The sequence below is a fragment of the Rhineura floridana genome, chromosome 2 (genome assembly GCF_030035675.1).
Source record: "Rhineura floridana isolate rRhiFlo1 chromosome 2, rRhiFlo1.hap2, whole genome shotgun sequence".
Lineage (NCBI taxonomy): Eukaryota > Metazoa > Chordata > Lepidosauria > Squamata > Rhineuridae > Rhineura > Rhineura floridana.
In genome coordinates this window covers 81001911-81020229 of record NC_084481.1, presented here as the reverse complement: position 1 = coordinate 81020229, position 18319 = coordinate 81001911, and the positions used below count along the sequence as shown (strand labels likewise).

Genomic DNA, 18319 nt, shown 5'->3' with positions numbered 1-18319 from the left:
AAATTGTACTCTTTTTTATTATAATTATAATATACCCTATCCCTAAAAATGAAGTCAATTGTTGTTATCTGTCTGGAAACTTTTGGTAGCCATTTTTTGCCTGGATGGATACAAAACTGAGTGCACCATAATTTCTTTTTAAGTATCTGAAGAAGAATCTACTTGAAGAACCTTCTGAGACTAAAATCAGAGCTTTTTTAATTGAATAGTGAAATATTTATAAAGGTCACTGTGTTCAGACAGTCTGTTTTTTCCTTACACAAAAGGAGAGATTTCTCCAAAAACTCTAAATGATTTACAAGGCCAACTCATAAGTGCCCAAGCCTCTTATGGTAAGGAAACTTAGAATGCAGTCTCCAAAACATTTTGTTTATTGTCATTAGCCCTTCCGTGCTTTCATGCATAAGTGTGACCATGGACCAAGGCCAGCCTACTTAGCTACAGTATTTGCACTGGAGATTCCTCAAACTGGAGCAAAAAACATGTGTACAGCTATTACACAGCAAGCACAACAAAGGGCTAGACTGCATGTAGGCTAGAGATAAGGAAAGATAAATAATGATCCACAGGCATTGCTGTAGTTCTGAAGATCATTTCAATCAAACCTGTTCTGCTGTGTAAATTGCAGATATTCCACTCAGTCCTTGCATATATGATACTCCCTGAGCCGCTTGTTATATATTTGGCAAAAGCAATGTAGATTTCATCTTTCCAATCCATCGAAGTGGTGCTTTCTAGACTGATTTGTTTTTCCAACAGCAACATCCTAGCAGAGTACATTAATATGAATTTGGCTCACTTAAACTTGCTTGAAACCCATTAACTCCAAGATATTAAGAATATCTTGCTGTACTAGGATCATATGTAAATCATTTCAGTAATCATTCTGTTTGTTCAGCTGGATGGATTTCTAGGGCATCACCTGGAATACAATTAGCGTAAACTCCTAGGAGTTTATGGAACAATTTCTGCCTTAAACGCCACCTTCAACATTTTTGTTCTAATACATTATTGCAGTTGTAGAAGGAAAATCCCAAGGTCCCTACAGCCAAATCCAGTCAGACACAATTCTGATATAGCCAATATAGAGGGCTCTGGAATGTATTTTTAAATTCTTTTTATTAGCCCATAAAAGGGATTACATGGAAGCCTTGATAACCATGGAAGGTCCATTCACAATCATGACTATAAACTTTTAATCAAATAACAGGAACCCAGACACGACTCACAGGAACCCATTACATGGACCTTTTATGAATACGACTGGAACAGGCTCAAATAGACACCTCATTAAATTATACACAAGAAAATTTATATATATATGTACAAAAGGAAAACAGAAGAAATGGAAGCAAAGGTGAAATACTGGCACTGCCCATGTTTATTTCTAGAAAAACAGCTAAAGGGGACAAGGAAGTGCCTGTTTTATGGACTATAATATTATGTACTATTAGAAAACAGTAAGATGTTCTTAAAGGACACATGCGTATTAATATTAGATTTTACAATGCCGAGCAAGGAAGGAGAGAGAAAGTGAAATCCATTGGTTCTAATTTTGATGTGATCTTCACATAAGGTGAGTTTACATATTTTATTTTTTTTAACTTTGTAGGCAGAAAGCTGTGTTATTCTTCCAGGACTAATGACAATGAAGGAGAGGAGAAAAAATGAACAAAGAATAACTCAAAAAAGGCAAAAAATACAAATGATTTGAGCAACAACGAAAAGACCCAGCCTTCACAGACCGCAGGCAAGGTTGGTCTGGAAGGCTGGACGACGACTCCTGCTGGAGAGGAGGCAAAAGGATTTGAAGACCCTATCTGTCAAGATCAGTAGGAGGAGTAATCCCTATTAAAGAATGCTCTCCAGCCCTATCTAGCAAAAATGGCCATCCACGGTAAAATCACATGTGAAATTTTTCAGTGCGAAAGAATGGAATCAACTGATATCTCATAAATAATAATAATAATAATAATAAAATTTTATTTGTTAGTCACCTATCTGTCCGAATTAACGGACACTCTAGGCGACTTACAGCAACATGATAAAATACAATACACAATTCAAACACATTCATCAATTAAACTAACATCAAAAACATCAATTAATACATCAGAAACTAATCCACCTCGAAGTTCCTATAGGCCTGCCTGAATAGCCAGGTCTTTAAAGCTCGGCGAAAACTCATCAGGGAGGAGGCATGTCGGAGATCGTATAAAAATAAAAATCCTAAAGGCACATTTTAGCATTTAACAGTGCAATCTTATGCATGCTTACTGAAGTAAGTCTCATTAAGTTCTATAGAGCTTACTCCCAGATAAATATTATAGGATTGCAGCATAAGATAAGTAATATGTTTTGGGAAGTCAGTGATACTTCTGAGAAAATGTGATTTGGATCAGGGTGGAAAAAATGTCATTTCACCATAAGGAGACACATTTAAAGAATTATTTAAGGAAGAATGGCAAAGCTTCTTACTTGCAGCAAGAAAGCTGTGTAAAAAAATGGATATGTAAACTCCTCTTGGGAAAGGACAGCATCTAATCCCCTAAATAATAACAGCAATATGGACATACACAAATTCATGCTGCGTTAGGGTTCTTCTACTGCCTGTCTGGCAGGGTATCCTGAGTATGGAGCTGGAGTATTATAACATTTGGTTGACTCTTACCCTTCTTTGGCTGCATCGTACAATGAGGAAGGTCTCAATACTGTGCTCCTTGAGGTAAGCATTGCGTTCCCCTCCAAAACCCAGCTCCACTTCATAGTCACCGTTCAGATAGTTCAGTGTAGCTTTTGTTATGTGGATTCGTCTTTAATGAAGATAAAAGGCAACCAAATCATAAAATTTATTGATCACTAAAAGAAATCAAGTCAGAAACAAGTCTGTAAGAGAAAACCATTACACACACAGAGAGAGGTATTCAACTACTGCATCCTGTCAGCGCAAGGGTTCTGCATGCACAATGGGACTTTTCCTCCTCTTTTCCTCCTGCATGTGCCCTGCACTCTCTCCAGATTTGCTCCAGAAGGTTGGGGGAACCCCTAGAACAGATTTAGGGGAGTGCAGAGGAGGAGAGAGGGAGAACGTTCTGTTGCACAAGCAGAAAGCCTTGTGCTGACTGAACAAGAGACTTAGCACTATGTTGGATTCCACCCACAGTTTGAAATGGTCAAGTTGAGATCCTACACTGCAACTATAATCTTTCCACAACAATTTTGAATTTAATGTAGAGCTTGATAAAATCAATAAGCATAGGCCATTGCAAATAAAACATTATGACTACATTATTTTCTTATGTTAGCAGGTATTCCTTGTCTAAACTCTGATATTTTACTTGTTCAGCCTAACACATATGCATGCCACCTCAGCTTATCCATAATAATCAATGGTTCACTCCACACACAAGAACCTAAGAAGAGCCTGCTGCATCAGGCTAATGGCCCATCTAGTCCAGCATCCTGTTCTCACAATGGCCAACCAATTGCCCATGGGAGCCTGCAAGCAGAACCCAAGTGCAAGAGCACTCTCCCCTCCTGTGGTTTCCAGCAACTGTTATTCGAAAGCATTCTGCCTTCGACTATGGAGGCAGAGTATAGCCATCTTGGCTAGTAGCCACTGATAACCTTATCCTCCATGAATTTGTCTAATCCTCTTTTGGTGACCATCACTGCCTGTTGTGTGAGCAAATTCCATAGTTTAACTATGAGCTGTGTGAAGAAGTACTGTCTTTTGTTTGTCCTCAATCTTCCAAGATTCAGCTGCATTGGATGTCCATGAGTTATAGTGTCATGAGAGAGGGCGAAAAATTTTCCTCTATCCACTTTCTCCATGCCATGTATAATTTTATACACTTCTAACATGCCATCTCTTACTTGCCTTTTCTCTAAACTAAAAATCCCCAAATGCTGCAACATTTCCTCATAGGGGGATTGCTCTATCCACTTGATAATTTTGGTTGCCTTTTTCTGAACCTTTTCCAGCTCTACAATATCCTTTTTGAGGTGAGGCGACCAGAACCATACGCAGTATTCCAAATGTGGCTTCACCATATATTTGTATAACAGCATTATGATATCGGCAGTTTTATTTTCAATTCCTTTCCTAATGATCCCTTGCATGGAGTTTGCCTTTTACACAGGTGCCACACACTAGCCCAACATTTTCATCAACCTATCGGCTACAGCCCCAAGGTCTGATTCCCGGTCAGTCACCACCAGTTCAGACTTCACTCCTAACTATCTCCAGCTCCCTTTGATATGGTCAAGTGACACCCTGCTCTGTACTCCATGTAGCTGAGAAGTGAAACCCAGGAGAGTGAGGGGCAAAGGCTTCTTGGCTCAGTTTAGGTAACTACTTCCATGGGAGGCCTGCCTTCACCTTTCAGATTTTCAGGGAAAGGGTGGATACTTTTTTTAAAAAACCTCACACAAATCTTTAGGTGGCATATAGTACAATTTTAATGAGTCTACCAATGTTGTTTCTACTGGCTTTTAGTCACGTACATATGTATATTTTGCTGATTATTATTACTTTTCTGAGTGGTTAACAGTTTTGGATTTCCTGCTGGGAGAGAAAAGCAGGGCAGAAATATTTTAAATGGAATAAATCCTCCTGTAGTATAATAACATTTGGCAGTTAGCATTGACAGAAAAAAAAGATAAAGATAGCAAAAGATTGAAAACTAAAGGGCACATTTGTCACAGAATGGTGGAGTTGTATTTCCTACACTAATGAGGCAGATAGCAATATCTAGGTTCCTAAATCTTTCCACAGTATTGATTTTGTAAAGGTGAATAACTCTTTTATACTATATTTTTTTCCTTTTTATCTAGGTGCAGAAATTTGTATTTTTCAATATATTTTTGTCAATTCTTAATACGCAGTCAAGATATTCTTAATTTCCTGTTTTTGTACCCTGTTGTTTTGTTATATATATAAAAAAATCCAATAAATAAAAATGGAATAAAATTAGAGCAACTTCTGTTGGTGAGCATGATTTGCAATTTCACTAGAGCTAAGCTGCAACGGTATGTGTGTGTGAGAGAGTACTTTTTATGTGTACTTTCACACCTTTCAAAAAGCATGCCCACTTTTGTGATTTTGCAGGGGGTAGCTGTGAATAAGGTACTTGCCCATTTCAGATCTATTCAGAGTGGAACAGGAAATGTTCACACAACAAACTAAGTCAAGTCTTGGTTACAGCTTGTGATTAGTCCAGACCGAGTTTCACCAGGAGCCCAAGTTCAGATGACACACTAATCCAAACCGTGGCTTAGCAGAAAAAAAAGACTGAGGAGGAGCAAGACAGGACCTCTCGGGGAGCTTGCATGGTTGTGCAGTCTCACTAAACCAACAATTGGCTTAGTAACACTGTACAACCATTTGGCTTAGTGTGTTGTGCTGAACCACACCTTTGCCCCACTTGGTTTTGTGACACTGTTTGCATGTGAATATTTAGCACAGCCCCAAGTTTCACAGAACATTTCCACAATTAAAGTGCTTGAATGGTTGGTCAGTAAAGGGCACCTCCATAGGAGATTAGTTTCAGTGTCCCTGGTTCAGAAAGCAGTAGTCATGGAAAAGGGAACAAGGGAATGTGAAAGCCTTGCATAGCTGTAGCAATCCTCTGTTTAGAGTATAAAGGAGCTTCAAATGTTAGTAATATGCCTGAAATATCGGCAGAATAGCTTCCTCATGTTGCCTGTATTCAGGAACATCATGAAAGGGTAGACATCAGTGTGAGGTTGCAGAGAAGTATCTGAGCAAAACCAAAAGCAAACAGAATTGTGATTTCAAGAGCAAGACCCTCTTACCCTGCTTTGCCACCTGCTTCCATGTGATTGGCTAATGTGACATCATTTGACCATACATCAAACTGCCATTTCCTGAGGCCCAAGACTCCACAGTGAACTCTCCCGCTATGGATTCCAACTCGCATGTTCACGTTGACACCTGTTACCTCCCGCACTAATCTGAAGAAGGATGCAAGGAAAAGAGGAAAGACACTGAAAATGGCACAAATTTGAAGACAAGAAACTTAGAATCCCCAATTCCTAAAAAAATGATGTAAGCACAAAAAAACACTGCTGCTTAAATGTTACATTTAACTAAGTAAAGTAGAAGCTACACTGTGATAGGCTGGCTAGGCAAGTAGTACTAATCATTGAATGGAGGAGACCTCAGACAAAGTTGATTTGCTTTCTGTTCAGACTAGGGGGCGGGGGAGGCAATATTTGAGACAGTGCAAAGATTAGTGGCCTCTGATTTCCATACCAAAGCTGGACATAACATGCCAGCTCTTAGAGCCTCATTAAATGTAATAGCCATGTTGCAAAGAGAAAAAGGAAATGATTTCAGAGCTCTGAATTTATCCACATAGTGCCAGGCATCAAATGCTCCAGAGATGAAATATAATACATGCATGAATTATTCAACGTAGTGGGACATATTGAGCTGCTGCTGTAGCAGAGCAGACAGCTCTGTCTTCTTGAGTTACTCCCAACAGGCTCCAATACTAATGAGCTCTCAGATGTCCAGAGCTTGCTCCCAAAATGATCACTGGAATCTTTTGTGGGATTTTGCCTTTTAGGGCAAAAGTTTACTTGGAAAAACACAGCAATTTGCAAGGAAATTATATCTAGAAATTAGGGAGGAAGCCACTGAGGAGACTTTTGGCCTTGAACAACCTTAAGTGCTTGCTTGTGATTGCTGTCACTGGGCATGTCATGGCTGCTGTGGGGAGCAGCCTCAGGTTTGGCCACTTCCAGGATGGTTGTGCTGTACAGACAGTAACAGTTCACTTCAGTGGAATGAGCAGATGTCATGGGTTAGATTGTCTAATGAATCAAGCACGACTGCACTGTAGACAGAAACTGTAATTTGCACTCTGTTCCCACCAGTCCTGTCTGTTTTTTTGGAGAATGCAACTTTGCTGGAGGAAAGGTTTTGAAGACATGGGAAGATACTGGTGCAACTCATTGGGCCATCTAAGGAGTACAGATGTTGTGTGCAGCAAACTGAGCACTTGGAGTGCTTTCTATGCAAATATATTAGGGACAAACCACATATGACATCAGGAGATATGTGATCAGTTCTCCCATGGTTTTCAACAATTGACAACTGCAGCTGTGGGCCCTTGATTTAGAATAGAGCCTTGGAGTTAGGAAGTGGTTTTAACTCTTTCCTCACTATCACGTTCATATGACACCAGAGATGTAGGGGGAAACTGGAAAACATAGAGGTACCAACTGGGGTAAGGAATTTTGAGCTGGTGGTGGACAGACGAGGGATTCATTTCAGGAAATCAATCCCAGGGGCAGGGGTTGGTCCTTAGTGGATCCTGTGATCTTAGATTGAGTGTGTACTCCCCAGGTATCAGACAGTGACATCAGCTTCCCCTGAGAACTATACTTGTGCTTCTCAGATTGTGCATTAAGTGTGAGAACAAATGTAATATAAAAAGATAACTCACAGCAGGTCCCTCAGCCAAAGTGTGAGTTATCTTTTTATATTGTTTGTCCTCACACCTAATGTGCAATCTGAGTAGCACACTGCAACCCTGGCTTCCCTCATGGTTCACAGGTGCTGTTACCTTTTAAGAAAAATAATAATAAATGGCACATGCATGTTTATCCATTTATCAATTGCCTATTTAATAATAAAGGAAAACTTATTTTTGAGTGTAAAATTGCTGCAGAGATGGTAGAGGAGGAATGTCTCTTGGTGACATCATGGATGTTAGCCCATCAGTGTTGTGCACAGTTGTGTGCTAAATTCTGCTATAAATTTGCAGCATTATTTTTTTCACACCTTGTCCCTTGTAAAGAAATATATAGATGAACTGAATGCAGCAAAGGCTCCATGGTCATAAATAAAATGTTAGTGCCTTATACCCTCTTTCAACCCTCATTGCCTTATGGCCCTTTAGAAGCCCAGGACTAGGCATGATTCTCACTTCAAAGAGTTTGCAGTCAGACAGCTGATCAGCTTATTGCATGGTATTCCTGGAGGGACCAGGGTCCTCTAATTGGTTTGCCCCAACCAGAAGCTATCCTCTAAGTCCAAGTGAGATGGAATTCAATGTCAACTTTACATTTGTGATTGTTGTGACAGAACACTCTCATAATCACTTTGGCATGAGGAGACACTTTTGAATCCGGGCTGACAAAAAACTATCAGCTTGAGAAAAATATAAACAGCCAACCATGCATGTGATGTGGATCACCTGTAACTCACAACAGTTATGTACATCCTTCCCACACCTGGAAAAGGCTCTTTGAAAGTAGGAGTGGGTGAATGTATCGATTATGGTTTCTCTCAGTTTCTCATTTTTTCCATCTTCTGTTCTCCACATTTCCACATCAGTTTGTAATTTTTTTTTAAAAAAAAGTCCTCATGAAAAGAATCAGCAGTAAGATGACTGTACAAACTTAAGGCAGTATCCAACTGACACGTCCTGTCAGCACAAGGATTCCTGCTTGCGCAATAGAACATTTTCCCCTCTCCTCCCCTACATATGCCCCATGCACTCCCCAAATCTGCTCCTGAGGGTTGGGAAAATCCCTAGAACAAATTTAGGGGGCATGTGGGGAAGGAGAGAAGTCCTGTTGCTCGAGGGAAATCCTTCTGGTGATGGGATGTGTTCCTTAGAGCTTATTTGCATGCAACCTATACGCTTCAATCCTAAACCCACTTACCTGGGAGTAAGCACCACTGAATTCAATTGTACTTACTTCTGAGTAGATATTGTTAGGACTGCGCTATCAGTCAATTGGGAATTTTCTTGCCCTACTACAGAATTGTCTCTCTACTATGGAATAATTTTTTCACGTTGAACAACAAAAGCCACTGCCCAGCTACACTTGCTGGAAAAGACGCAGTAGCTTCTTTGGGGTGAGTAGGTCTGCAAGAGTGTCTTCCCACCCCATAAGAATCTTGTCTAAGTTGCCCCAAAGACAATGCAATGCAATGCCGCCTCTGATTCATTGGGGCTGCAAGCAAGGCTCTGTGGTATTTCCACAGAGCTGCAGAGTGTTTTATACTGAAGCGCAGATATGGGCACTGAAGTGCACTCCATTTTTGTTTACAAATTGTTCCCTGCCAGCTTTCAAAAACCTGGCTCCCACTCTGTGTGGGATGAAAAGGATTTAACAATCTTATCTCTTTGCTAAATCTAGAGTGAGAGACTTTCTATTCTCACTGCCTCCTCCATATTTTCTGATGAAAAGAGAATGCTTCTCAGACAAGCGAAGGTAATAAAGATCAGAATGCTGGAATGGCAGGCATTATAATTGCTGGGCTTTTTAGGGAGCTCTTTATGCTTGTGAGAAAATTAACACAGCACTATTCTGTGTTGGTTGCTTTACTTGGTACAATGTAAAGAGCTGAAAGGATAATGAAGAAGCAGATTGTTTACCTTGGAACAGAGATGCCGTGTAGGTTGAAAGAATGGGTACAATTCAGAGAAAAGTGACTTCCCTATGTCATACAGAAATCAATATGATTGAACCTGACAATCAAACGCTTGCACTGCATTCATTTCAAGGCACCCCTACCTTTCTCGGTATTTTGCTCAGTATCTTTAACTGAACCTTCAATTGTGTAAAACAGGGCGGGGAACCTTTTTGCCCCACCCCATGGGCCAACTCTAATGGGGAAACCCACTTGTCAATCACATGGCATCATCATGATGCCACATGATGGACATGTTGGTTGTCCCACCCACTTGTCAAAATCCCTTGTTTAACCATGGATGTTGGACAGGGCCTTTACTCTTGTTATTTCAGAATCTCAGAGAAAGTAGTGACAACACACTGTTTACATTGCTACTTTCCCTTAAGATGAACTTGCAACCTCCTAAATATGCTTCTCCCATTTTATAGGAACAGCACTTCCATAGACTGCTCTTAATAAGCTACTTTTAAATTAGCACTAAGCATATGCCTACCCAAAACTTCATTATGGTCAGTTACTGCTTTACTGACCCAGAGTAGCAAGTGACTCCTTGAAAAGTCAAAATGAAAAAAGAAATAGGGCTGTAAAAGGGAACGTGGGGGGAACAATCCAAGGGTAAAACTTTCCACCCCCAAAAAACCTCAAACTCCAGCATATTAAACTTCCTTAAAAACCAACGTATGGATGTTTCAAGCATACACTCTTTCTCAGGGACCATTTGTTTTCTTCTTTTTTTTGCACTTGACAGATCAGCTAAATATCCTCTGGTGTTTCTCTGTCCTGAAGAGTTGTTTGCTGCATGCATAGTGCAGGGATGGCAAATATACTGAGTGGGTCACACCACTGCAGCTGCAAGTGGGACAAGATTGCCACCTTGATGCTTTTTTTTCTGTCTGGGGCCTTGCACCAGTTCCAGAAGCTTTCTCTCTCCCATTCCACCCAAATCTTTGGTCCTCAATTTGACTTTGGCTTGCTAGTATGAAAGAGTCATAGTGATTTATGAGATGTAAAATTAATTGGAAATGCACACAGTGCCTCCCCTCCCTGTGGAAATTTGATACTTACGAGATGGCCTCTATCATATCCACTCCCATTTCAACGCAGCAGTGTGCATGGTCTGCTCTTGCTTCAGGTAACCCAGACACACAGTAATAGCAATCACCGAGGATTTTTATACGTAAACAGTGATTCTCCTGCAAAACAGGGAGAAAATATGCACTTTTACTTCAGGATGTTGACATGTTGCCGTTTAAGGCAATGAACGTTTTGCAGATGTCCAAAGTATAACAGCACCATGTGAAATTCAGTGTTAGAGTATAATTGGGAGGGGGCCAGGGGAGAGAAACAAACTTACAGCTGCAAGTTTATCAAATCTGGCAAAGAGTTCATTCAGTGTCATCACCAGCTCCTGAGCAGTGCACTGGGAGGCCAGGCTGGTAAAGCCCTCAATGTCTGCAAAGAGAATGCTGCAAGGGTGGAAGGGAAAAGAAAACAGAGGAAACACAAGTGTTGATAAATAAACGCTTCTTAATACCATCTTCATCTTGTTTATGTAGCCTTTCTTATCCCTAAGGGCACGTGAGACTTCTTAAATTACCCTTGACCAACTCTTGCTACATATGTGATAATTGCTTATGTGGGAGAGAAAGTAGAGGAGAGGTATTTCTAATCTGTAATGCTGATATAACCCCCCTTTGGGAATTTTGAGAATTCAATTTCAATATAGCTGTGAGTCCCTAAAACTCTTAACATTTGTACTTCCATAGTGTGACTTTTATTCCGATTTGGGATTTCCTGTAATTTATCCTCTTTTGATTAGTTCACTGGGACATCCACACTAGATACAGATTATATACTGTTTATCAGATAAGGTCCCATATATTACTGAGCAGGTGGCTATTTTTTTTTAAATGCCACACGCACAAGAGATCAGTTGGTTGATTGCACTAGCTAAATGAATAAACTGCACAGTTCTTATGTTTTCTTCTTTGTTATTTATGCTCTGCATTTTAACACAAAAGGGTCATTTCCCCATTGAACCAACAACCACTTTAAATATGGTCAGTTTCATAGCAGGAAAAAAATGCAACCAGACATTATTATTCACATGTTATAGATAAGGAACAGAGTTGCAGCACTTTTGGAGAGGTCCATTTTTTTTTTACAATAAATGTGCAGTTTTTAATCATTTGTTATGCCGTTTCCAACCGTGAATAGATAGAACATATAGCAGCAGGAACTCTGTATTTTAAAGAATATCCCTGCCCTTCCCATCATATGAGAAATATATTAATGGGGTAGTTCTAGGTAATCATAGTCCTTACTGCGGTGTAGTGGTTTGAGTGTTGGACTACGACCTGGGAGACCAGGATTTGAATCCCCACACAGCCATGAAGCTCACTGGGTGACCTTGCGCCAGTCACTGCCTCTCAGCCTCAGAGGAAGGCAATGGTAAACCCCCTCTGAATACAGCTTACCATGAAAACCCTATTCAGAGGGTCGCCATAAGTCGGGATCGCCTTGAAGGCAGTCCATTTTTCACTGTAGAAACTAACAGCTTAATTGCTCTCCACTCCATTCTGGGATAAGTTTAATTTTAAAAAAATTATCAACCCAAGTTTTGTGACAGCATTAGAATATTAACCTCCCGTATTAAATTGTTTTGATTGATTTTTTAACTGTTTTAATCGTTGTGTTGTTTTAATGGGCTTGCTTTATTGTACATTTTAATTGTGGTTGTTTTATTTCAATGTTTTGATTAAATTGTTTTATTGTGTATTTTAATGATGTGCTTTTTGGTAATTGTTTTGTAGTTGTAAATCACTTAGAAGCCACTTTGGTTCGCTTAGAAGCAGTATATAAATGGATTATCATCCTCATCAATGACAGGATGCACCATCCTTATTCATCCAAACTTATTTTTTCACTACAAAGACATAATACATTTTATACAAAAAACCACAAAATACTAATATACACATAATAAAAGCATAAATGGCCAGCATTACCTAAATCTATAGATGGCTATCATACCAACCCATTACATTTAATTTAACAAAATTAACCAAGAAACTACATCTACAACAATTTGGACAACTTTAAAGGTTACAAACTTGCACTTAGATGGCTTTGGACTTTTATTTCAGTGGCTCACCTAGTTGACTATTACTAGGTGAGACCCTTCCACATATCCTTCCACATAGCACTGAGTCAGTAATGTGAAGTAATACTTAAGCTCATCATTTTAACAGGTGAATGGATAATATGATTCATCTCACTATTCTGATAGGTTATTAAGATAATCCAAACGTTAGTAATAGTGATTATTTCCAGCAACCCATAGAAGTAATTTGCAACAACGTACAAGTAGTCTGCACAGAAATTAAGGCAACATTTGTCTGAACCTCTAGGCTGGAGAGATGGCTTGCCCTGGAAAATCAGCAGGTATTTCAGTATGCCTCTTGCTCCATCCTAATGAATACAGAGGGAGAAGGAAACTTAAGCTTCATTCTTGACAGGTACTGATAGCCTTGTCACCCATGCTTTGTAGAAGCAGCCAGCATCATCCAGGACAGCAAGGAGCAGAGAGGCTATTGTTGCCAATTGCCTGCTCCTCCCTATCATTGTCACTGCCTGGAGGGAACAGTAGAATCAGGAATAGCAGCACAACCAGGTGAGGAGAGACCTACCCCAAATAGACTGTAATACCTGTTTCACAGGTCTGTGAAGTCATTTTCTGGGGCAGGGACAAGCCAGAAGAACTCTCAGCTATGCTTTACTACTTTCCATTTGAATTTATTATTTAAACGCATTTGTAATGTCTTTATTACTACCTCTGTGTATGATCACCTGATCAATTCCATATGCTTGATGACACTTACGCATTCTGTGACACCCGAGTACTCTGAACATACATTGTGACACTCAGATGACTTGGTTATTGCTAATATGTTGTGAGCCACCTTGAACATCATTTTTTACAACAAAAAGGTAGGATATAAATAGTGAAGGGCTGCAATCTTATGGTCCCTAGGAAGGTATCCCAGGGGCCATATATTGGATCTCCCTCTCTGACACTAGAAACAGAGATCAGATGTCAGAAAGGGCAATCCAATATCACATCTGCCCACTGCTGCATAAGCATCCAACACCCTGGCCCAGCTGATGGAGCTCCAACTTCAGCAGGTTTGAAGAGGGAGTGTGTCAGAGGATTGAGGGTTGGTCTGAATCTACCCGCTCCTCGATCCAATGGTTCAACCTATCTCTTCCTCCCCAGGGTTGCAGTAAGAACATAATAAATTATAATAAAAATAATAAAATAACTTTATGATCTGACATTTCATATGATAGCTAAATAAAATATTTGAAGTGATCTATTTATATGTTAACACAGGAATACTTATTCTCTCAGTTTGCTTTAGCTGTTTCCCATTGGAATTCACCTATAGATTCTCCGCAGAAAATATCTGCTATAATTCCTGGAAGATGGAAAGAAAAATACTCCGTGTGAATGAATGGCTACGAAGGTAGTGCCGACATGAGAGATTTGGATTCTGGGACCACGGGTTATGATTCCTGGAAGATGGATTGCTGGCAAGTGATGGGTTGCATCTCACGAGGACTGGGAAGAATGTGTTTGGCCACAACATGGAGAAGTTCATCAGGAGGGCTTTAAACTGAATCCTAAGGGGGAGGAAGATGTAAACTTGGTGGTAACAACTGATGAAGGCTTGCGCACAGTAACGGGAGCAGAGAGATCAGCTGTAATGGGGACCAGTGACAGTCCTCAGAAAAATGCAGTAAGGAAGCCAAGCTATAAATCACATGGTCTTCGATGCCTGTATACTAATGCGCAGAGCATGGGAAACAAGCAGGACAAACTTGAACTCTTAATACAGGAGGGCAATTACAACTTGATAGGTATAACTGAAACTTGGTGGGACGACTCCCATGACTGGAATACAGCAATTGAAGGATATAACTTGTTCAAAAAGAACAGAAGGAATAAAAAGGGAGGTGGAGTCGCCCTATATGTTAAAAAGAGATATCCCTGCACAGAAATACAGGAAGATGAGCTTGGTAGTTCCACCGAGAGTATCTGGATTAAAATTAATGGGGCAAGTAATAAAAGGAATGTGGTGCTTAGAGTCTATTATCGACCACCCAATCAAGGAGAAGACAAGAATGTAACTTTTGAAAAGCAAATTGCCAACGTTTCGAGGAGGCATGATGTAGTAGTAATGGGGGATTTCAATTATCCCAATATCTGTTGGGAGACAAATTCTGCCAAACACGGCCCCTCCAAGAAATTTCTGACTTATGTTGGAGATAACTTTCTCCTACAGAAAGTGGAGGAAGCAACCAGAGGATCAGCCATCCTGGAGTTGATTCTAACCAATAGAGATGATTTGGTGGATGAAGTGGCAGTTACGGGAACTCTGGGGGAAAGTGACCATGCTATAGCTGAGATCTTGATTTTAAAGGAAGCAAAAGCTGAAAGTACCCATACGCGTACCCTGGACTTCAGGAAATACAATTTTAATAAACTCAGAACAATGGAATGCTTTGGGGTGCCACAGCATCTGATTGTCCAGATGCGAAACCTATACACTGGACAAGAGGCTACTGTAAGGACAGAATATGGAGAATCCGATTGGTTCCCAATCGGAAAGGGTGTGAGACAAGGGTGTATTTTATCACCCTATTTGTTTAACCTATACACAGAACATGTCATACGAACATCTGTGGAACATCCATAGAAAAAGACAGAGAAAAGAAATGGTGGTCCAGCTACTCAATGAGGATGGCAAAATGATAACAGATGACAAAGAAAAGGCAGAAGTGCTCAATTCCTTCTTTGGCTCAGTCTTCTCCCAAAACAGGCTCTATGACCCTCCTGGCAAATGTGAAGTTGAAGGGGCAGGATTGCACCTTGAAATTGATAGACAAATCGCCAAGGAATACGTAATCACTTTGAATGAGCTCAAATCTCCAGGGCCCAATAAACTGCATCATTGAGTATTTAAGGAACTGGCTGAAGAACTCTCAGAACCACTGTCTATTATCTTTGCAAAACTGTGGAGGATGGGTGGAGTGCCGAATGACTGGAAGAGGGCTAATGTTGTCCCTATCTTCAAAAACGGCAAAAGAGAGGAACCTGGGAACTACAGACCAGTCAGCATGACATTAATCCCTGGGAAAATTCTGGAGCACATTATAAAGCAGTCAATCTGTAAGCACCTTGAAAACAATGCAGTGATCACTAGAAGCCAACATCGATTTAGCAACAACAAATCCTGCCAGACTAATCATATTTCATTTTTTGATCGGGTAATGTCGGGAGGCAGAATTGGGGTCCCGGGGGGTTGGAATAAGAGGATTCAACCGGATGGCAGGGAGGAGGGGGAGCAACTTCGCCCGAGTGGAGCGAAGACGAAACAGAGGAAATGCCAGAGATAGGGTTGCTTAGCAACGGAGAACCTGAGAGCTTTGGAGTTTCAGAATCGCCCCTGGACATTCCCACGCCTCCCCTTCTCCAAAGCTCAGAACAGGAGGGAGAAGAGGGAGGGCTGCCCAAGGCAGAAAAGCCGCGAGGCAGTTTACCATCAGTCCCCCCCTATCCCCCATACTGGAATCAGAAACTTCAGAAGAGGAGGGGCCGATGCTTCCCCCTTCGCCGCGCACAAGAAGACATCTGAAAAGACAAGAGAGAAGGGGGGAAGGCGGGTAGTACCTGAGGGGCAGTTAAGGAGGAGCGAAAGGTTGCGCGCCCATTTGGCCCTTTCTTAAAGAACAGGTGGGAAGCAGCTCCTTGCTCTGTCAACTTTCTCTCAATGCCGCAGGACCTGTATTTCTGTACTGCTTCATGAGAAGACGCAGTCTTTGTTTGGACATTACTCTAATAAAAACTGAATTACTTACAACCCCTGGTCTGGTTCCTGAGTCTCATCCTGGGCCTGACAGCTTGACAGAGCCACCTCAATCACCCTCAACGCTCTCTTCACTTGACTGGGACAAGATGTCAAAGGGAGCAGGGGGGGGAACGAACCCCACTTCCGATACGGAAGAAGTGAAACTCTTGAGGACTAAGGTAGCTGATTTGCAGACGGATGTCCAAGCCCTGCTAGCAGCCGTCAAGGTGTTGAAAACGGATAATCAAGCCTTGAAGACCACGATAGACCAGATGCGAACAGCCCCTCCAGTTGCCGCAGTAAAGGTTCCCATTGGATTGCCCCCAAAATATGCGGGACAGAGTGATCAGTTGGCAACTTTCGTGGCTCAATGTGAATTATATCTGGATGTCAGGCACACGGAATTTCCAGACGATGGGGCTAAAGTCGCCTTCGTGATTAGCCTCCTGGAGGGAGAAGCTGCAAAATGGGTGACTCCATATCTGGTGAGAAAGGATACTGTCTTAAGAAGATACAGAGGATTTATACAGGAGATGACCGAGAAGTTTCAAGACCCGCAAAGAGCTGAAACAGTAGCGCGGCAGCTAGGCGCTCTGAAGCAAGCTAAAGGGACTGTTTCCGAGTACGCTAACGCTTTTAAAATTTTGTCCCAGGAAATGGGGTACAATGATGCCGCTTTGATGTTTATGTACCGGAGTGGATTAAATGCTGAAATCCTGGATGAGCTGGCCAGGACCACCCCTCCCACTGACCTGCCAGGGCTAATCTGGCTATGCCTACAGATAGATCACCGGTTGGAAGGAAGACGTCTGGAAAAGAAGCAGGAGGTCCCGAGATACTCAGCCTCGGCATCCCGCAGCAAGGCCCTTTCCACTGCAGGGGTGGCAGGTAACGCAACTGAGGGACAAGGAGGGGCTAGGCCAAGATTGTCAGAAGAAGAAAAGGAAAGACGACGTCGAGAACGTTTATGCTTTTATTGTTCAAGACCGGGCCATGTGGCCAGAGACTGTGGACTGAAAGGGGAGAAAGCCAAGCCGTCGGGAAACTAGAACACCCAGTCCACGTGCAGGCCGGTGGACTGGGGGCCGCATTGTATAAAGGCCCTCCAACGATCCAACCTCCCTCAAAAGGGGTGTTGGTCTTACCTATTCGGATTACAACTTCCAGAGGAGTGGTGTTTAATTCTACTGCCTTGATTGACAGTGGAGCCTCCACAAATTTTATTGATGCAAAGCTAGCCAAGCGTCATGGAATTTCCCGGTGGAAACTGGATGCTCCCCTATCTATGGAGACCATTGATGGGAGACCCCTGAAGTCAGGAGGGGTGACACAAGCCACGGAGGAAGTGAAACTTCAAATCCCTGGGCATGAAGAGTTCATTTCGCTGTACGTGTCAGATCTCTCGAACTTTGAGGTGATTCTGGGAATGCCCTGGCTAGCAAAGCACGAACCCAAGATAAGTTGGAAGGAGGCGGTGGTGTGGTTCACCTCACAGTATTGTCAGGAGAACTGTCAACCCGAAGGAATCAAGGACACCTTGGCGGTGGCAGCGCAGGAGAGCGAGTAAGTGACCCTGCCGCTGAAGTATGAGGAATTCAAAGATGTATTTGATGAAAAAGAGGCAGAGACTCTACCCCCCCACCGCCCTTACGACTGTGCGATTGATCTCGTGCCAGGAGCCAGCATCCCATCGGGGAAAATTTACTCGCTCACAGAGACTGAGAGGGAGGCCCTGAAGGAATTTCTGGATAAAAACTTGAGGCGAGGATTCATACGTCCCTCACAGTCCCCTGCTGGAGCACCACTATTGTTTGTGAAGAAGAAAGGGGGGGAACTCAGACCTTGTAACGACTATCGCGCATTGAACCAGATCACCATCCCTAACAGCTACCCGCTGCCCCTGATTTCAGAGCTGCTAGACTGACTGCGCTCCGCAAAAATCTTCACGAAG

At 41.8% G+C, this 18319-nt stretch overlaps 1 protein-coding gene across 1 annotated transcript in view; it reads right to left on the bottom strand.

Annotated features, from left to right (window-relative positions):
- ADCY5 (adenylate cyclase 5) overlaps positions 1–18319 on the bottom strand; it is a 421425-nt gene that overhangs the window by 123325 nt on the left and 279781 nt on the right. The window contains exons 4-7 of the mRNA XM_061609082.1: positions 10812–10923; positions 10523–10650; positions 5818–5976; positions 2672–2813 (exon numbers count right to left, since the gene is read on the bottom strand). Coding sequence (XP_061465066.1) covers positions 2672–2813; positions 5818–5976; positions 10523–10650; positions 10812–10923 — 541 coding nt within the window. The remainder of the gene's footprint in view (positions 1–2671; positions 2814–5817; positions 5977–10522; positions 10651–10811; positions 10924–18319) is intronic.